General features: G+C 41.8%; 1 protein-coding gene across 1 annotated transcript; it reads left to right on the top strand.

Moving 5' to 3' along the window:
- The first annotated feature begins 1,672 nt into the window (after window positions 1-1,672).
- LOC101163013 (interleukin-6 receptor subunit beta) lies at window positions 1,673-20,615 on the top strand. Its single transcript, XM_011479669.4, has 16 exons — window positions 1,673-1,875; window positions 2,663-2,767; window positions 5,468-5,585; window positions 5,670-5,800; window positions 5,870-6,000; window positions 8,243-8,402; window positions 8,719-8,801; window positions 9,048-9,249; window positions 10,418-10,600; window positions 13,010-13,108; window positions 13,518-13,658; window positions 13,734-13,859; window positions 14,280-14,364; window positions 15,375-15,456; window positions 19,230-20,224; window positions 20,432-20,615. The coding sequence occupies exons 1-15, from the start codon at window positions 1,803-1,805 to the stop codon at window positions 19,632-19,634; spliced, it is 2,124 nt and encodes a 707-aa protein (XP_011477971.1). The 5' UTR covers window positions 1,673-1,802; the 3' UTR covers window positions 19,635-20,224; window positions 20,432-20,615.
- The last annotated feature ends 1,210 nt before the right edge of the window (window positions 20,616-21,825 follow it).

Raw genomic sequence — 21,825 nt, 5'->3', positions numbered from 1 at the left:
TCCTGACTTTTGCAAATATTTTTAGGGTGCGTTCAGACTGGGAAGTTTGATTCAGATCAGGGTTTGTGGGTGAACTGAAGGGCGGAAGTGAAGCAGTTTGAGTAAACGACGTCAGTCCATAGAAGTGAAAAAAAAATCGAAAGAGAGAAAGAAAAAGTTGTGACATGTTTACTCAGAATTTCTAACGGAGTAAAAGTGATGCAGTAAGAAAACGTAGCCATAGATAATAGCTTTTCCCAATTTGAAATTAGTCAGGCTGGTTGAATTTTCTTCTTTTTTTCTTGGTTTGGTTGAACAATAAGTTGTAGACAATGTGGTTTACTGTGTGTGAACCACACTGTTCTTCGTAAAACTCCTGAATATATATTTCTGCAGCCTCACATTTCTTATATGTCTACAATTAAATAATACATTTATATAATAGTATATATAATAGTATTCATGCTACTCCTCTTTAAGGATTGAAAACGATATAATTATGCAAAAACTGTGCAGTTTGTCAAGCATAAACAAAGATTTCTTGAAGCTGACCACCACTTCTCAGTCTCTTGATGACTTTCTTCTTTTTTTTCTTGTCACACTTGAGCCCATGTCCTAAATAACAGTTAAAAGATGAACATTTGGAGTTTGAGAGGAAATCAGACACACAAGCAGTATTTCTTATCTACAATTCATCAGGTTTCCTGTGTTTTGCCTAGAATGACTTCCTGTCCAAAACGTGTCCAACTGGAGGCAGCAAGAAGCACAAAGAGGAAGCAGAACTTCCTCAACTTTATTGAAGAGAGAGTTCCAGGTAGAACAGAAAGTTTTGCTTTTTAATAAAAAAAAATATATAAAAACTTCAGTTTTTTACTTTTCATTTGTTTTGGTGCAGTTAATATAATTTTCAACACCATTTTGACCATCTGCCTTTTCAACAAGTTAAATCTAGTGTAATTTAAAAAAAGCTGACATCTTTAGAGGGAAAAATTCCTGATAAATAAACCTACAGCAGCTTTTTGTTTCCATGAAATATACCTAGCTTGACGAAGAATTTGTGCAGCTGCTCCACGAGTAAGGAAGCTGCGGAGATGATGCTCCAAACCTCACTATGCGATGAAGATGAGAGGAAAGGACAAACACTGCATATCCTGAGACACAGCAGAGCGGACGGCATCATCACACATGGACCTCGCTTTTTCAACAGTTTCTTCCTGCCACAGTCAGACTGATGGCAAAAAAACAAAACAATAACTGAAATGTGACCAAAACTACGTCACTGCAAATTAACATGCAATACAACCTTTGAAATCGGCAAATGTGCAATATTATGTCTCTCTTATTATTTTTGCACTGTTTCTAGCTCTCTGTGTACCAACTCACATCTTTTTTGTACTTAACAGTATTAATATTATTATTTTCTGGTGTATTATAGACTTCTCTATCCATGTCCTGCGATTCTTCTTTCTTTTCCCTAATCTAAACCGTGACTCTGAGAGTTTTGCACAAGAATTCCAATTTGTTTCAATGTAAGTTGACGCCTACATGTTACTAAAACGTCTGGTTGAGGACTTCCCGAGCTGCTTGCATCATCTCATCTACTTTCATGACAAACAAAACTGCCGCCCTGAAATAGATGAATACGTAGCATAAAGCTGAAGCTCAATTGGGTTCAAATTAAATGTTGACTGCAGGACTGCAGTAACCTCCTGTGCAGCCGCACTCTGTCCTCCTCTCTCACAGTTTCATCATCCGTCCTGCAGGTCTGCCCCCCCCCTGCCGCTCTGGCTGACCTGCCTGCTTGCTCCAGGTTGCTGGTTCAAATGGACCTTGGTGCCGCTCAGCTGTTCTGTGTCGCCTGGTTCCTGGAGAGCGTCCTGGCCCTGGTGTGTGTCGGTGAGTTTCCCCGTCAGACGGGATCACAACAAGGTTTTTTTTTTTTCTTTCTGCCCAGCAGCTGATCTTTGAACATCAACTGTCTGTCAGCCGTCAGCTCAAAGTCTGACGCTGGCCTCACTGTTTACCCGTTTGTGGTGACTGCTGATCATGACGGCTGCTCCTGAAACCACTGCAGCTGCTCTTCTTCTAAGGAAACCAGACTCATTTCAGCACTTCCAACTGGGGTTCACAATAAGAGTTTTGAGGAAAAAAACAGAATTTTTATTTCATGTGAATGTGGAAAATGTATTTCAACAGCAGAGACAGGAATAATTCATAGATAAACAAAGGAAATTAAAAGAAAAAAAGTTTAAATGTTTGAATAAATTAAAACAAATTGGGCTGAACTTTAGGTTTTTAGTTTTATAGGTGAATTCAATTTCAATTATTTTGAAATTACAGTATAAATATGTTTAATGTGATAAAAAGAATCAGAGACAAATGAAAACAACCTAAAATTTTTTAAAGAACTGCTTAAGTTTCTTTTAAAAACAGTTTCATACAAGCTGATTTGTTCCGATGAAAATTGCCTTAACAGAAAAATCATTCTAAAAGATCAAACAGGTTGATCTCACAATAATAGCTGTTATTGGTCACGGCTGAAATGCTATAAGATGAAAAAAGGAGCAGAAAAGTCTTTTGGACTTTTTACTTTGTGAGGTTGGTTCTGTTTCCGATTCACCGACCCGTTCAAAACTCAGGGTTTGTGGGTCTCAGTGTTGCTTTGTGTTCTTTTGTGCACCAGGAGTGACGGTGACACACAAGGAGCTGAAACTGTGTGAGGAAGATGAGCGAGTGTGCGTCAGCGACCTCAGGGACTGTGGAGCGCACCCACCTCCATCCCTGCAGCGTGAGGACTCACAAACACATTTCTTTCTTTTGAAAAGCACAGGAAGGCTGGTAGAACCAGGAAATCGACAGTGTTTTTGCCCCACAGACACTAAAAGACTTAAGCCTGTTTCCATGACCACAACAATCTGAAGTAATCAGATTCCTTTCCTAGTAACCAAAGAACCCAGTTTACATGTTTTACTGCAGATTTCTTTCAGGTTTTATTGTCTGTCTGTGAAGCTTTGAGATCCACAAAATTACACAAAACAAGAGGTTTCATGAATGTAAAGTGTTTTTATTGAGATAATTTGTGTAATGAAAACCATCCAACCACTTTCCTTTGTTTTTATTCTGGACAAGTGGACTCCCGTTTGACTCGAGCCTTCTCCGCTCTTCCATAGCGTGTTTCCAGTCCAGATGAAGTATGGACTGATACAAATTTGGAGCCACAGACTGAAGGATGGGAGACTTTTACAGATTCTAAAGTCTTTTGCATACAAAGACATTTTAGACAAATCCATGCTCCCGCTTTTGTGGGAACCGGTTCCGGAGCGCTCCTTCCCGTTCCAGCATGACTGAGCCCCAGAGAAAAATGCAGGTCCTTAATCGTGTAAAGCCCACAAGGAATTGACAGAAAATGTCATTATTTTGTGGGACTGAGATATTTTTAAGCCCTTTTAAGAAATCCACATAAAAAATGAATATTGTTGTTTGATAATATTAACAAATGAATGAAGTTTTTGCTCACAACAGTGTTTACATCAGACGCAAAAATATTGACATTAAGCACCTTATTTACCCACTGTCTCAGATTTGATCCTCACATTTTTAACATGATGTAACTGTATTATACAGAATTATTTATAAGTACATTTGGCATTCTATTAATACAGCAAGTAGTCGTTCAAAAAACAAAACAAAACAATAGATGAGTTATTCTCCCTATAAAGGTCAGAAAATTAGGAAAACTTTTTCCCCCGCCAAAAGTGTTAGAGAGTTCATGGACGCAGCCATTTTGAAATGAGCAGGAAAAGCTCTTCCACTGCCCCTAGAGCAGGGGTCGGGAACCTTTTTGGCCAAGAGAGCCATAAATGCCACATATTTTGAAATGTAATTTCGAAAGAGCCATACAATAATGTAGTGTCCCTTTCCCACACTGAGGCACGGAGACTTAACCTCTTTTAAAGTTCTTTATTCCGATTACTGCAGACCGCAACAAACGCCGAACAATTAATTCAGCAACTCCCGAATCTCTCCCGCCGAGACGAGTGCGCTTCTCCCAACTTTATATTCCCCTGCTCCCGCTCCGCCCTCCCATTTCCCTTATTCGGCCCATAGCTGAACCCCATTGGTCCAAACTACCTAACAACAGGCTGAGCGACAGAACTGAGGGCCAATCAGATCTCTGCTTGACGCGTTCAATGAACTCCAGAACTTTTAACGCGGCCCAACAGCCAAGTTAAACTCAGTCCGCAACAATATGTTTAAAACTAAATATACAAATGAATGTGTGCATTTGATTTAATTTCAACATTTTTAAAGTACAATAAGTCTGTGGATTCTTTTTAATAACATCGTTATTCTGTTGCTAATAAATGATGAGTATTTCTCGTGGTAGTTTTGCTGATGGTCTAGTCTGGTTGATACGTGGTGAGTTTCTGCTTCATGCAGGCGTTGAGACTTTAAACGTGATCGTAGGTCTGAATGTTCTGTAGATGTGACAAAGACTGATCACATGCAGACGGGGAGCCAAACACACACTCACGCTGCAGTGAGTGACAGGCAGCGGGTTTTACGTTTTTATAATCCCTGCGCGATTCACCTGCTGTCCCCACAACACCTCAGCCTCACCCTCTGCTTTCTCCCTCACACATCCCGTCCCCGCATCTGCACGCTCTTTCTCAGAGACGGGAGCGCGTAGTTTTAGGCACGTCAATTCACAAGTTTCCAGCTGGTACAAACTCTGTGAAATAATAGATAATAGTAAACTGATAGCGCTGGCGCAGATTTCTCTCTCTAAGCACCGCTACTACTGCGCGCCTCTGGCATCGCATCGCGCCCGAGAAGGACTGGTCTAATGAAAAAAAAAAAACTATAATTAAAGATTTGTCTGCGAGCCACATGTGACCATCAAAAGAGCCATATATGGCTCGCGAGCCATAGGTTCCCGACCCCTGCCCTAGAGGAATGATGATGAACTGCAGAGCAGAAAACATGGAGCAAGTTCTACGAAATGGGTTTGTAAGGAATGTTTGGATCATGCTAATGAGGGGTCTCCTCATTAAGGTATTTAATACCTGTATTAAATATGACACCAATGGTTATATGGGGTTATGAGAGGCAGGCCTTGTCATCCAACCACAGCCACTGCACTCACAAATGTGCCTCTGGATTATCAGACCACCCTGTAAAGAGTGGGTAGACTGACTCAAAACTGGCACAAAACAGCAAAATGGGTCAAATAAACATGGTTCTTGACAACAACAAAAAATACACAAAGAATTCTGTTCTTTTTTTTTAAGATCTAACTTTCATCAGTTGGGAGTTCAAATCCCAGGCTCTGTGAGCCAGTGTGCTGACCTTCTCTGTCCTTGTAATTGGCCTTTGTACAAACAGAGGCCTGTAGAGTGGGAGCTGCTGATTTCACATGAATGAGTTTAATCTCTGTGGACGGAGGAATTCCAGATCATTTGAAGACTTTTGTCTTTTGTCTCTGCAGAGAACCTGAACATGTCCTGTTACTACCAGCAGTCTGCAGACGATACCAGTTCCATAAGCTGTGAGTGGAGTGAGGAGCTGGGCTCTCACAGCTCTGACGTCTCTCTGACCTTCAGCAGGTGAACTCAGGCTGACAGTGGAGGTCATGGTTCTAGTTTTGGACATCTTCAGAGATCTTTTGTTTGGCTGTTGTTCTTCATCAGACGGAACAAAGTCATATCGTGTCAGGGCATCTTCAACCCACTGGCTGTCTTCAGCGTCACGGCTAGGATAAAGAACCCGCTGACCGGGACAGAGATCTGGTCTCGGCCTCAGACTGTGTCTCACCCTAAAGGTTAGAGGCTATGGATCAGCTGCTTCCCGTGGTCCTGTGATGGTCCTTCATGAGCTGCTGTGTCCTCAGAGAAACCCTTTCCACCTGTGGTAACTGTGCTGGCCTCCACCCACGACTCGCTTGTTGTGTCCTGGAAAAGCAACACATATGGGAACTGTCAGCTTCGTCATAGACCCAGCAGGACGCCGGCGTGGACACAGGTTAGCTTCATGGAGACGTTGAACATCGTCATTTTCTGGGGTCTTCTGCGGTCCATTTGGACCACGTTTTGACACACAGGTCGTCCAGATGTCTCCTGCTTGTGGTCAGCGACACACTTTAGCATCCAACACTGCCTCACTTTCTGCTCACTCTTGTGTGCGAGTGTGTAAAGAAGACTGAAGAGCTTCCTGTTCTGTGGTGATTTGGTATGCTCAGTTAGTTTAGACCTTCAGAGCTGGTCCAGATGTGTTTGGAGATAAAAGTCTTTCTTAGGATTTGCATTGCAGGATGTGCAAAACTACAAAAGTGCATTGAGGAGTATGCAGATGCGTGACACTAATGTATACGTCTTTGGTAGTGTCAAAAATGTGTACCAAAAGTATTTACTGAAAGCAAATATGGACGTAAAAATGAGACACACGCTCAAAATGTTGGATCAGAACACACAGTCCTCTGATTGTGCAACATCTGAGAGACACTTCTACCAACTGAAGTGACTGAGTCACAAATGAGTTTAGGTCCAAACAAAAACAAAATGTTTAATGTCAACCATATCTGTGTGCAAGTAGTATCAAATTAACCAACCAGGTTAAAGGAAACTATAAAATCACTTGTCTTTTCTACTGTCTTGCTGTTGCAATAATCTCTCTTTGAAAAACCTTTATTTCTTTTTAAACCTGTTAGTCAATGAAATACCATTAAAGACATACAGCGCATCGAAATAAAACATTTGTGACCGGAACTTTTTTGTTAGGTCCGGTATATCATTTCTTAATCCAGACCTAGAGGCCAATCAGAATCGAGTATTCCCCCGGACCGTGCTATAACTTGTAATAAAGCACAGAGGAGGTGCTGTGATGGTGCAGCCAACAAAAGGAAGAGTAAAAGTAAAAACCACAAAGTGCTTTGCAAGACACGATTAAAAGCCAATACAAATGTAATAAAACAAATAAATGAAACATCATAGGTAAAATACAATGAAGGTTAAAACACATAAGAGGCAGTCACAAGCAAAGGTTAGCTACAAGGTAAAAGGACAGGCCTCCACAAGTTTTAAATTTGATTCTCAGGACTTTAAAGAGGTTTTGATCCGCGGACCGAAGAGATCCCTTGGAGGTGTAGGGGGTTAACAGGTCAGAAATACATTTGGGAGCTTGTCCTTTTAGGGCATTAAAGTTAAAACTAAGGTTTTAAAATCTATTCCAAATTTGAGTGGTAGTCAGTGTAGTGAGAATAAAACTGGTGTGATGTTCTGTTAAAAGCCTTGCTGCCGCGTTCTGGACACGCTGGAGACTGTCATGGTTTGGGTTTCTTTGTATTGGTTTTTGCTTTTCGTTTTGGTCTCTGACATGTTTGAGTTCTGTTTCCTGTTTTATTTTGAAAGGTTTCCTGTTGTGTCATGTTTTTGAGTTTTACTTCCTTGGTCCCAATCTGCCCTGATCATGTTCACCTGTGTCTTGTCTGTATTTAAGTCTTGTCTCTGCCTTCCTCTTGTGCTGGTCCATTAATGTCATTAATCTCTCTAACGGCTCTTCCCTGACTCCCTTCTGCCATGTTTCCATGTTTATGCCCACAGTGAGTTTTAGTTTAGTGTTCCTGCTCTGCAGCACTTTTTGTTAAGATTAAACTCCTTTGCCCTGGAACCCTGTGCCTCCCGTCTCTGCATTTTGGGTCCTTCATGCTCCCCAGCCCTCCCAACCTGACACAGACGGGCAACAGCAGATCTGTTAAGACAGATAAAAAGAGTTGCACTAATCTAAACGAGAGGAAATAAAAGCATGCATGACCAACTTTAGGTCAAATTTAGAATGAAGAGACTTCAGTTTGGAGATAGATCGTACATGTAAGAAAATATTTTTAACAGAGTGTCTTAGATTGGCGTCCAGGGACACGGGCTGCTCAAAAAAGAAAACAGAGGTTTTTGAATTGTGGTTTGGGGGTGGAGCATAAATAACCAAGGTGTGATGGGGTGTTGGGATTTTCTATTCAGGTGCAATAATCAGAGTTTCAGTTTTCTTTGGCATTTCTTGGTTCAATTGAAGCCATTTATTGGAAACTCAGTCTTGATTCAAAGAAACGGGGTTCAAAAGCTGTGCACCTTTTAAATAACTTGTTAAATGAACAGTAAAGTTGAAGGTTTTGTTGCTTAGATAAGAAGAGAAGTCCCTGATAGTTTTATAACACCCTGAAGAACCTCAAGGCTCTTTAGAAGCTCATGAACTCATCTGTCTTTGTGTCAAGGTTCCAGATTTCTTCTCGATCCATTCGGGCCAGAACCTGAACTTCAGCATCACAGGCCTCTCACCTTTCACAGAGTACAGATGTGCTGTGGCCTGCAGAGGGGACTCCGGCATCTGGAGTGACTGGAGCTCTGACGTCAGAGGAAAGACACTGGACAAAGGTAAAGGATCATCAACACCTGGAGGAGGTGGAATTATCGCAGTGGAGGAACTCCTCCCGCACCGAGGTGACCACAGCACTCCTGGTGGTCACCTATTTGAAGCTGCAGATATTTAAACCTTTTCCTGGGACAGCAGTTATGGTGAAGTAGTTAATAAAAGTTGAGGACAGGCAAAAGGGGATTCTGCAGCTGACAGAAGAGCAGGGAAGCTCTGTTGATACAGTAAAGAGGAAGAGGGGTTCCAATTCCGTTCAGGCTGTCACAAAGAGGGCCCTTTGAGGTTGGCCCGGACCTTTACTTGTCCTCTGCTCAACAGAACCGTCCAGGCTGGCAGAGGTCTGTTACCGTGTGGAGGAAACCACGTCTAGAGAAGCTCTCCGTCTTCATCTGGTCTGGAAGGTAGATGTGAAAATCTCAAGAATTCTTTTTAAAAGCAAACTTTACTCATGTTTTTTCACATCTTCTACACAGCAACAGCAGTGTTGAAAAAAAATTCAGCAGTTTTCGCTTTCTTTTGTTATGTATAGCATTAAAAATGAGTTTAAAAAAAAAGCTACATTTTACGCTTTTTAAGGTTTTAAAATAAACAGTTTATTTTTAGTTTATTTGTATATACTGTCAACAGATCTTGTCTTTTGTTGTCAGGCTGCAAACCCTCAAAAGGGCGAAGGTCGCGTTTTGTGGTATGAGCTGAGCGTGGAGCCGGGCGGAAAAACTCGAAACATCACAGAGACAACAGCACTCCTGGTGGTCAAAGAGGGAAACTACAGCGTCTCTGTTCGTGGCTTCAACACAGCTTGTTCTGGTCCAACAACACATGTGCAGATAGACACACAGAGACGGAGCAGTGAGTGTTAGGGGACGTCACTCCAGACTCTATACTCTCCGGCCACTTTTTAGGCACACCTGTTCAGCTTTGTGTTAACACAAATTTCTAATCAGCCAATCACATGGCAGCACCTCACTGCATTTAGGCGTGTAGACTGCAGTTCAAACCAGCATCAGAACAGGGAAGAAAGGTGATTGAAGTGACTCTGAACGTGGCATGGTTGTTGGTGCCAGACAGGCTGGTCTGAGTATTTCAGAGACTGTTGATCTACTGGGATTTTCACCCACAACCATCTCTAGAGTTTACAGAGAATGGTCCAAAAGAGAGAATATCCAGTGAGCAGCAATTCTGTGGACGGAAATGTCTTGAGGTCAGAGGAGAACGATCAGACTGGTTCCAGCTGATAGAAAAACAACAGGACCTTGAAGAACCACTGGTTCCAACCGAGGTCTGCAGAAGAGCATCTCTGAACGCACAACAACACGTCCAACCTGGAGGCAGATGGACTACAGCAGCAGAAGACCACACCGGGTACCACTGCTGTCAGCTAAGAACAGGAACCTGAGACCACAATTCACACAGAATAACCAAAACTGGACCATAGAAGATGGAAAAACGTCTGTTAAAATGTGATTAGTAAAAAATAATATGATAATAATGTGAATTTATCTGAGGAAGAAATGGCACCAGGGCCTTCCTGCATTATTAACGGCTTTGCAGTTCATGTTTCAGTGATTGTTTTGACACAAAGTAGCACAGCTGTCATCAGGGTTGTGCTCACAAACCTTCAGTAAGGGACTTTCGTGATGTCAGACTTGTTTGTGATAATTTGTGATGACGATCATGTTAAGGGTGCGTGTTTTCACTCTTGTAACATCCTGTCAGTGTTTTTAGATTTTCATCTGAGAAGGAAGTTTGGTGACAGGATGTTCAGACAAGACGGCACATCTCTCACATCATCTCTGCTGTCGCTTATCTGAGAAACCAAGTGTGAGGTCCACCAGAAAGGAAAAACTGCAACAAAAACATTTAGTCCTAAATTCCATTCTTACCTCATCTTTTAACTTTATTTTTAACTTAAAACACACTTATGGGACACACTAATGTTTTAACATTTCTCTGAGAAAACATGTGTGACTTAAAACATCTTATAAGAACATTTGAAACGGATGGTTTGTTTCTGCAGATCCCCCCTCTGTCAGGAACCTGTGGGTGATCAGCTGTTATCCAGAGAACCGTACGCTTCAGGTGGAGTGGGAGATCAGCGCTGCAGTGAGCCATGTCATCGTCCAGCTGCGCTCCGACGCCAGTCCGTCCACCAGCCGATGGCTCAGAGTCCACGGGTCCACCACCTCTGCTGGTCTGCCAGGTCTGGGGGTCCATGTTTATTCCAGTCAAAGTCAGGATTACAAAGCTTCACTGTTCAGCTTTCCTTCCAGAGACCAAACCAGAACACGTGGAGCCTTGTACATCCACTTGTGGACCATCCAAATGCTCTCTAGGAGACTTTAGGTCTGCACATGGACTGGCTTTAGCAGGGGGACACGTATGCCACTGCAGGAATTGAGTCCCTGGTGGTGAAGTGTGTTACTGATGGTAGTCTTTGTTACTTTGGTCCCAGCTGACTGCAGGTCATTCACTAGGTCCCCCGTGTGCTTCTGGGATTTTTTACTCACTCTTCTTGTGAACATTTTGACCCCACGGGGTGAGATCTTGCAGGGAGCCCCAGATGGAGGGAGATCATCAGTGGTCTTGTGTGTCTTCCATATCCTTATATTTGCTCCCAGAGTGGATTTCTTCTCACCAAGCTGCTTACCTGTTGCAGATTGCGTCTTCCCAGCCTGGTGCAGGTCCATAATTTGGTTTCTGGTGTCCTTAGACAGCTCTTTGGTTTTGGCCATAGTGGAGTTTGGAATGGGACTGTTTGAGGTTGTGGACAGGTGTCTTTTACATAGATAATGAGTTGAGGACCAGAGGATCCTCTTACAGAAGACGTTAAAGGTCTGTAAGAGCCAGAAATCTAGCTTGTTTGTAGATGACTAAATACTTATTTTCCACCATGATTTACAAATAAATTCTTTAAAAATCAGACAATGGGATTTTTTTTATTTTGTCTCTCATAGTTGAGGTTTACCTAGGATGAAATTTACTCTCATCTTTTTTTAGTGGGTGAACTCGACCCATTGGTGGCTGATAAATTTTTTTTCCCGCCACTGTAGAAAGTTCTTTACATGATGGTTGCAGACGGCTGTTAACATAGTATAAATAGTTACCTTATGACATAAAAAACCCACTCTGATCATGTTTGATGAATTTTCAAAGCGTTCCCAGTGGTCTTTTAATTTTGATTTTCCGTTTTTAGCCAGAATCAAACAGCTCGTGTCGTTTTCTTGAGCATAGTTTCTGCATTTCTTTAGAAATCCACCTCTGAGTTGTTGACTGTTGGTGTGGAGCAGCCGGCCCCCATTTTTCGTCATTTATCTGTTCTCACTTCCTCCTGCTGGGTTACAGCCGCTCACACCCCCATCCTAACACTACTGGCCATAACATAAATATATCTGAGCCACACTGCTTTGAGCCAGATTGCGGCTCAGACGACAAAAACAAAGACGTAGATGGATTATTTGTCTGCAGGCGGATCCATCAGAATGGAGCGGAACAGGGAGCCACGCCAGCTGTGGCTTCTATGTCACGACCACAAGCTTTTTCGAACAGCATTTTTCCGTTTGCTCCCAATTTACAACAGTTTCAAAACAGAAATGCTCAGAAGTACAATTTTAATCTTAATTTTTTCATATGTCCTCCATCAGAAAAATGCCATAAAACAAGTGGAAAACACCAAAGACACCATTTTCATTTTGCGCTGGTTTTTACTCTCAGTGATGCTAAAACTCTCCAAACAGCATTCTTAAAGCTTAGATAAACAAACCTTATCACTTTATAAAGGTAGACATTTATTGTTTTTCATTGGTAAAAAACAATCTGGCTTTAGATGGAAAACTGACCTCCCATGTGCAGACAGACAACTGAACTGCAGACGCAACATCAATAATTATAGGATGTTGTAATAATTAAGTAATGATGTGGAATGGGAAAGGATTAAGCCCCAACTATAAATTCCAGAATGTGATGCAAATCAGGAAGTTCCTCATATGACCACTGGAGGCAGATAGAAGAAGTTCCCATCAATACTTGTGTTAAAAAATCAGATTTTACATCAAACTAGACATATTTGCATCATTTTTTTTTTCAAGGAACTTTCTTGATTTTTTTCATGAATTAATTTTGGGTGGAAATTTTCTTTAAATCTTCTGGGAGGTGGACCCAACAAAGCTTTGACCTTTTACTTTCCAGTTCAGTGTCCGGTGGGATCAGATCTACGTGGAAAAAAACTCGTCAAAATGTTTGGATCATATTAACAATTTCAAAACCAGAGCAAGTAACGTGGAGCTCTACAGGGCTCAATATTTGTTCCAAAACTTTTTATACTAGTGTCAAAAGTTCAATAAAATTGATGACGTTATTAAACTGTTTTGTTTTTTGATGATGCCACAGCTTTAGAATTACTGTTGTGTAAAGTTAAAGTGTTGAAAACTATTAACCAATCATCCATTAATGACAGGAATGCTAAATTGATGGATTTTGGACATTTGAAGGAGGGAAATAATTTGTCACACAAAGTTTGGAGAAATCTGTTGACTGATCATGAACATAAACCTGTTTCTATTACATCTGTGCAGCAGGCAGTCCAGGGTCAGACATGTTAACTTGTTTGCAGACGTTGAAGCTGATGAGTCGTACCAGGTCACCGTGTTCCCCGTCCAGAACCAGCAGTGTGGACCGGCCCGGTCTCTGAGCGCCAGTCTGCCGCATGGAGGTTTAACACAAAAAGATCTGTCTCATTTGCTTGCATAAGAAATTATTCAACTTGATTTGACATGTAGACATTTGTTTGATTAGTAAAACATATTCCTCTGCAGTCATGTACAAAATGTTTAAGTCCAAAACAAAACCACAGTGAAAACAATTCGCAAAAAAAAGAATAATCTTTTGATAGGCAAAAAAATTAAGTTTGCCAGTGGGGTAAGAATTCTTTTTTTAAGAAAAAGTCCTAGTCCCTAAGACATGTTTTCTCAAGCGACGATTGTTTGGCTATTAAAAAACTTTCCTGAAATGCTAATTTTTCTTGATACGTTTGTTTACCTTCTATAAATTCAGTCTCTGCAGTGCATAAAGCAGAGAATCGAGTAGAAACAGGAGACCAACCAGAGTCTGTTTGTTCTCAGCACTGATAGAGGCGGTTGGCCTGAAGGTCCTCAGAGTGACAGAAGCAGAGGTCACCATCAAGTGGGCGTGGCAGCCCAAGTCTGGACCAATCAGAGTGAGCAGATACATGGCGGCACTGCGAGGAGACCCACACAGCAGAGGTACTGTTTCCTCCTGAAGCTGCTCCAGCTTTACATTTGAAAAAAACAAATCACCTGCTTGTTTTTCTTTAAAAGCTTGGAGATTATTTCCGGACGAGAACCAGCACACCTTTGTCAACCTGACCCCCGACACAGAGTACACCGTCCTGCTGCTGGCTGACAGCCGTCCCGTGAGCTATGTGGCTGTGAAAACAGATCTCAGTGGGTTTCTGCTCACACATTCCTCTGTTTTAATGTTTAGGTTTTTTTTAGAAGCTGCAATAGCTTTTGATTTTTTGTAAATAATCTGATTTCTAGGAAAGCTGTTAACATTTAACCCTTGTGCTATCCTAGGCACTCTAACATTGGGAGTGGGGTCATCTAGACCCACTAGACAGTGCTCTGAACCTTTTTTCTTCAATGATTTGTGATCTTCACTGGTGTCCATGGATTACATGAAATCTTTCACCTTTATCATGGTAGGAAGAACATGTCAATGGTCATCTTGACCCCAAAGGATAGCACAAGGGTTAAGCTGAAATTTAAAGCTTCTTGGAGCAAAAGAGCGCCCCCTAGTGGCAGTGTTTTAGTTATACCTGCTCAGCTGAACTTAACCCAACCTTATTCTTCATGAATGTGCAGGTCAGGGGCCGGGCGCCGTGGCGATTGCGACTCCTCTGCTGCTGGCGGTCGCTCTCTTGATCCTGTCCGTTCTGTCCAGGACTGTGTGAGTCAAGCCTTTTTCGGTCTCAAGGATCTAATGTGACATTCGAAATCAAGGAGCAAAACATGTAAACCAAGAACAAAACTTCATTCAGAAAACTTGAAAGTGAAAATTAACTCCAGGTATTCAGGGCCGGCGCTGCTTCATCTCCACCCACCTGTGTAGTTCCAGCTTCTGACTGGCTGGACATACCTGAAATTGGAGGTTAAGACAGGATATCTGAAAACAAAACAGGAACGTGGCGCCCAAATATGGAAGACGTTCATTTAGAGTTTACACTTTTAAACAATTTTCTACTTTTCACTTCCTTTCAGACAATTTCTTTTTACTTGTCTTGTCCAGCATCTGAGCAAACAGATCAGAGCTGAAGGCCTCATGTGTTGGACACATTTTACTGTTACAATAGCGGATTGTGAATCTTTGGACACATCAGGTGTACAAACCCATGTTGTATATAAAGTCAATATTTTCCTATTTAACTCATTTTCAGACAACTCTTCATAAAAAAATATGTATTCTAGTATTTTGGAAATAATCTGTGCTAAGGAGGCACCAAAACCCAATATAGAAACATTTTTAGAGATGTGATGGCCAACGCAATGAGGATATTTAGTATTTCAACCTTTTTTTTGTTTTCTTTAAAATATCCCTGCAAGGTGAACATTTGACTCTCCCTTCAGCCTTTGAAACATCATAAATTTGAGCTTTGTTGTCCTCCTCTGACTCTTCCAAACATCTACGCGGCTGACGACCTGCAGGTCGCAGCAGGCGCTCTGACATCATGACTGTGAGCGTTAGTATTAACCTGAACTTTGGGGCAGGAACACGGTCTTCAAACACAGACGTTTGACTCTGTCCTTCAAGGACACAATGAATGGACTTTTTTTTCTCCAGATCAGGTTTTTATTTAGAAGCTTCAAGAAAATGAATTCATTTCATCCACCAAATTATCATTGTAAAGTTCTTGGTTTTAAACTCATGAAGCTATCTGGATCGTTTTCATCTGTGTGCAGGTTCAGGTCCCTCTGCTTCCCGCCTGTGTCGAGCCCTCGAGGAAGCACAGCCGGCCTCTGGCTGATGAACTCAGACCGGCAGGTAAGCGGACTTTACCGCCAATGCCAGACTTTGTGGTAGTTTTTCACCCTTTTGTTTTTCAACATTTCCATATCTGTTTATTGAACTCTTTAACATTTATTTTCCATCCATCTTCTAAATCCACTTTCAGGGTCACAGGGTTGCTGGGACCTATCCCAGCCTAAACAGAACTGCCATAAATGTCCACAAAGGATTAATACGACACCTTTAACATCAAATGAGTCATTTTAAACATCAAACTTGAATAGTTTTTCTTCAACAGTTGTTGCATTCAGGGATGGAAACACCTGCATTTACCTGTAATGTGACAGAAGTTAGCAACTCTCGCTGTAGCTTCCTCACACTGATAAATACGCTTTTATCTCGTTATGTTGCATTCGTGGCTTTGTTCGTGTTCGTTTAGGGAAAAGTTAGCATTTTGAGTTCATTTTTTAGGCTGTCTACACACTACATACATATTGCTCATGTTGCATGTATGAAAATTAGTCATACGTGAATATACGTGGAAAAAGTGAGAAAAGTTGTGGTCTTTATGTGAACTTTTCACAGATGTATGACGAATGAACCACCTTAAAACCACAGAAGTTCGAATAAAACACGCAAAGAGCACGTAGAATCAACATAGAACATGAAGCTGGAATGGAGATTGGAAAGAATTTTTTCAGATTGCAGTTACCAAAACTCTCCAAAATCTCCAATGTGACCAAATAAATAGTTTAAAACAATCACAATGAACATGCTATTGCCAAACAAACAATGAAAACAGCCACAAATGAATAAAACACACATCCAACAAGTTTTAAAGTAGCAAAAAAAGACTGAAACCAGGCTTTTTGAATCAAAGTACAGCAGAAGATGACTGAGCAGCTTAAACCAAACTCAAACTGCGACTGCGCTAACGACACAAACAAACATGGAAATTCACAGTAGAGTCCTAAATGATACCAAGTGAACACAAAAAAACAAAACAACGTACCGCCAGAGCAGAAACACCAAGTAGAATTCATTTACATAACAAAATAGACAAATGCACGCCTGAGACAAAAAAACAAGGTTGTATGAGGTCCTAAAAAGTTCTTCAGGACTGTTTGGTTCTGTTCCTTTATCCCTTGTGCTATCTTAGATGACCCCACCCTTAAGGCCCGTTCACACCGGGACGAATTTCGCCGGCGAAGTTTAACGCCTCGTGACTAAACAAAGGGCACCAATGAGAGTGTGCACACCGACGCGAAAAAATGTTACGCGTCAAAGCGTCAAAAAAAACAAAACGCCTCGGGTTCATTTTTTTTTTTGACGCCTCGCGTCGAAATCTATTCGACCAATGAAAATGGTGCTTTTGCACACGTGTCTGGAGCTTCTGAAGTTACAGTAAAAAACAACTTGGGGGCGCTCAAACACAAAACTGCCTTGCTAAGCACACATACCAGCGAAAAAGATTATAATAATGACGGACATTCTAAAATATCCCCGAACCAAGCACCAGTTGGAGCTACTGGTGCTTGAAATATTCATGTTTTCTTTGTATTATTCTGACAAGTGCGTAAATACTTGCTCTCTTCTTCTGAGTGAAAAGCGACTTTAAGAAGCGTAAAGTTGCACAGCGCCACCTTGTGTACAGGAGTATTTCTGTTTTACATTAAGCGCCATCTAATGTCAGGGAATGAAATTGCATGTTCGCTCGGCTCATCGCCTGGGTGTGAACACAAAAGACGTGGCGAAAAACGCTGGCGAATAACGCCTGGCGAATATTCGTCCCAGTGTGTACCGGCCTTTAAGGCCTGTTCACACTGGGATGAATTTCGCGCGCGATATTCGCCGACGTTTAACGCCTCGTGACTAAACAAAGGGCACCAATGTGAGTGTGCACACCGACGCGAAAAACGCCACGCGTAAAAGCGTCATTTTTTAAAAAGCGCCTCGGGTTCGTTTTTTTGGTTTGACAAACCGCGTCAAAAACTATACGGCCAATGAGAATGGCGCTTTTGCACACGTGTCTGGAGCTTCTGAAGTTACAGTAAAACACAACTTGGGGGCGCTCAAACACAAAACTGCCTTGCTGAGCACACATACCAGCGAAGGAGATAGACGCCAAGTAGCGTCTACACTGCCGCAAAGAAATAAGACGAAGAAGATGCACTCACTGACGGACATTCTAAAATATCCCCGAAAACGCTCAGGATACATTTTCAGCTCTTGTACCAGTCGATAAAACTCCCCATGTTCTTCTCTTCTCGTAACTATGGGATGTACCCAAAATCGACGTCTTTTCCGGCATCTTTCATCATTCAACAGAACAATAATTTCTTCATCGCTGGAACTGGAGCTACTGGTGCTTGAAATATTCATGTTTTCTTTGTTTGATTCTGACAAGTGTGTAAATACTTGCTCTCTTCTTCTGAGTGAAAAGCGACTTTAAGAAGCGTAAAGTTGCGCAGCGCCAGGAGTATTTCTGTTTTACATTAAGCGCCATCAGGGAATAAAATTGCATGTTCGCTCGGCTCATCGTCAGCGAAAATCGCCTGGGTGTGAACACAAAAAATGTGTTGAAAAATGCTGACGAATAACGCCTGACGAATATTCGTCCTGGTGTGTACGGGCCTTTACACTGACGTGTTCTCCCTACCATGACAAAGGTGGATAAAGGTGGAAAGATTTCATGTAATCCATGGACACCAGTGAAGATCACAAATCATTGAAGAAAAAAGGTTCAGAGCTCTGTCTAGTGGGTCTAGATGACCCAACTCCCAATGTTAAAGTGCCTAGGATAGCACAAGGGTTAAAAGTGAACTCTAATGTCTGAGAGTAAATGCGAGCAGAGATCCAGAGACAGGAGGAAGGATTTGGCGAGACATTTACAAGTTACAGCATTTAAAGACCCACTCCGAGGAAAAGGATGTTTTTGACATGTTCTGCTTTTTTCTGATGAAGGACAAACATAAAGAAACTTGAGCCTAAAAATGGATTTCTGAGTATTTCTTTATTCAGATTGTTGAGAAAAAAAAGTGTTGAAAAAGAGCTTATTTGGATGGATGGGTCACAAGCTCCGTGCTCCGCTCCATTCTGATGCATTCACTGTCAGACAAATAGATCCGTGTACGTCTTTGTTTTCCTCGTCTGACCTGGAATCTCCATCTAAACTTGGTTTCAGAGGCTATAAGCTAGCGCGAGAGCGTGTAAACAGATGGATGACGGAAAGTGTGGGCAGGCTTACTCCCTGCTGATAGTCCCGCTAACAACTCAGAGGCAAATGACTCCTGAACTACTGCTGTCCTAAAAAAAGACACAGGTTGTTGTTTTTTTGGCTAAAAACGTCATTATTGTTATTACAGGTCACTTTTATTTTAGCAGGAAGTCCCTTAAGATGAAATCTCTTTTTTTTAAGGGTTCCTGGCCAAGAGACATTGGCACACACAAAAAACAAGCATAAAAAAAAGAAAATAAAACTGTAAAAGGATTTTCTGTACAACATGTGCACTCTTCTGTCCCACACTCAGAGATGCTTTGTTGTATCCCTTGTGCTATCTTAGATGACCCCACCCTTCCATTGACGTGTTCTCCCTACCAGGACAAAGGTGGATAAAGGTGGAAAGATTTCATGTAACCCATGGACACCAGTGAAGATCACAAATCATTGAAGAAAAAAGGTTCAGTGCACTGTCTAGTGGGTCTAGATGACCCAACTCCCAATGTTAAAGTGCCTAGGATAGCACAAGGGTTACAAAAATCAAAGTCCATTAGCAGTTAGATGGTTCCGTTCTGTTTTCGTCCAACAGATGTTCACTGGGAGCATCCTGGACACTGCAGACTTCCAGGTGACGGAAGCTCTTGCAGAGAAGACGCTGTTTTCTGTTGACCTGAGCGTACATCGACCCTCTGAAGAAGCCCTGGATGAAGACTTCTCTCCAGCGGCGGTCAGCAGCCGCCATGACCAGCTGCCGGCGCTCTCACTGTTTGCTGCGCAGATCACAGATGAGACTGCCGAGCATCTCCATCAGCGTGAATATGACCTCTGTCGGTCTCAGGAAGACGAAGAGGGTTGTCCGTTTCGTGAACTCCTGCTTGATGGATTCTGCGGTGGCCTGATGACGGAGACTCTGGGAGGACAGAGCTGCTCTCCTCTCATGTGTGAGACGGAGTATCTGTCCAACAGCTGCTTCCAGGTGGAAACGGAAGATTAGAGCGACCAGAGCGACTGCTCAGGGGAGCCAGTGGAGACCCCTCCTCCCCCAAATACACCCTGTGATGCTGCTTTCCAGAACAAGTCAGGAAGATGAACTGAAAACACATGTGAAGCAGCTTCTAGATGTTACCGTCATGATGGTAGTTTTATCTACATTTTTCTGATAGCAATGTGCAGCAAAAATGGATTATTTAGCATAAAAAGGCTATCATATTATTTTAGAAATTACAGCTATGCTTAATTTGATCAGATAATGTACCCACTTCTGTGGAACCTGCAGGAAAATACCAGGATGCTAACATTTTTCCAAAGAAGATGGAACATTTTTATTTTTATGAATAAACATGTTTTCTGGTTTCATAAAACACGTTTGATGCAAGGCAGCTGGTCTTTTGAGAATGTGAAGAGGTTAGAGGTCATTTTGGATATGACTCCCACTGTTGTACAGCAGGCGACTGGCATTTCATTGCATTCTGTTTCCATGGAATCAAATCCCATTTAGAGTTGTACAGGCTACACTGTGTTTTACCTAGGTTAACATTTTTCAAGCACAATGAGAAGAGATTTACGAGGAAAACATTCACATGAGTTTAACCCGTGCTATCTTAGATGACCCCCCCCTTACATTGACGTGTTCTCCCTACCATGACAAAGGTGGATAAAGGTGGAAAGATTTCATGTAATCCATGGACACCAGTGAAGATCACAAATCATTGAAGAAAAAAGGTTCAGAGCTCTGTCTAGTGGGTCTAGATGACCCAACTCCCAATGTTAAAGTGCCTAGGATAGCACAAGGGTTAAAAGTGAACTCTAATGTCTGAGAGTAAATGCGAGCAGAGATCCAGAGACAGGAGTAGGGATTTGGCGAGACATTTACAAGTTACAGCATTTAAAGACCCACTCCGAGGAAAAGGATGTTTTTGACATGTTCTGCTTTTTTCTGATGAAGGACAAACATAAAGAAACTTAAGCCTAAAAATGGATTTTTTGAGTATTTCTTTATTCAGATTGTTGAGACATAAAAGTGTTGGTTGAAAAAGAGCTTATTTGGATGGATGGGTCACAAGCTCCGTGCTCCGCTCCATTCTGATGCATTCACTGTCAGACAAATAGATCCGTGTACGTCTTTGTTTTCCTCGTCTGACCTGGAATCTCCATCTAAACTTGGTTTCAGAGGCTATAAGCTAGCGCGAGAGCGTGTAAACAGATGGATGACGGAAAGTGTGGGCAGGCTTACTCCCTGCTGATAGTCCCGCTAACAACTCAGAGGCAAATGACTCCTGAACTACTGCTGTCCTAAAAAAAGACACAGGTTGTTGTTTTTTTGGCTAAAAACGTCATTATTGTTATTACAGGTCACTTTTATTTTAGCAGGATGTCCCTTAAGATGAAATCTCTTTTTTTTTAAGGGACCTGGCCAAGAGACATTGGCACACACAAAAAACAAGCATAAAAAAAGAAAATAAAAGAACTGTAAAAGGATCTTCTGTACAACATGTGCACTCTTCTGTCCCACACTCAGAGATGCTTTGTTGTATCCCTTGTGCTATCTTAGATGACCCCACCCTTCCATTGACGTGTTCTTCCTACCATGACAAAGGTGGATAAAGGTGGAAAGATTTCATGTAATCCATAGACACCAGTGAAGATCACAAATCATTGAAGAAAAAAGGTTCAGAGCACTGTCTAGTGGGTCTAGATGACCCAACTCCCAATGTTAAAGTGCCTAGGATAGCACAAGGGTGCCACATAAAATGATAATTTTCTGTTGGGATAATAGACAGTAACTGCATTCCATTCCAAAGCCAACAGTATTAATGGTCCAGTATTTCATTTTCTTTATCATGTGAGCACACTATGGTTTGATTTTTATGTATTCATGTTTTGACTGTTTATGTTGTAAATGAGTGTTTTATGGAACTACAAATATGGCCAAGAGACTTCCTGCGGATGACTTCCTGTCTCTCAGGTGTGGCTTATTACAGCTAATTACAGCAGGAGGAGGGAATGGAAGTCAAGAGGAGGAAGAAGGAGAAAAAAACTGGATGGGTTTGACGTTTGACTGCCGCTTGATGGATGGATTAGCAAAGGATGGTTCTAAACAAAAGCTGAGGAAAAACCCGGAACTGTCTGTCACCATTCCAAAGGTCCTCCTTTATCAGAAAGTCACACGATTTCCGACACAGCTG

Source organism: Oryzias latipes, chromosome 9 (assembly GCF_053564925.1).
Source record: "Oryzias latipes strain Hd-rR chromosome 9, Olatipes_Hd-rR_3.1".
Taxonomy (NCBI): Eukaryota; Metazoa; Chordata; class Actinopteri; order Beloniformes; family Adrianichthyidae; genus Oryzias; species Oryzias latipes.
The sequence above is the reverse complement of the archived record's forward strand: the minus strand, read 5'-3'. Positions and strand labels throughout refer to the sequence as shown.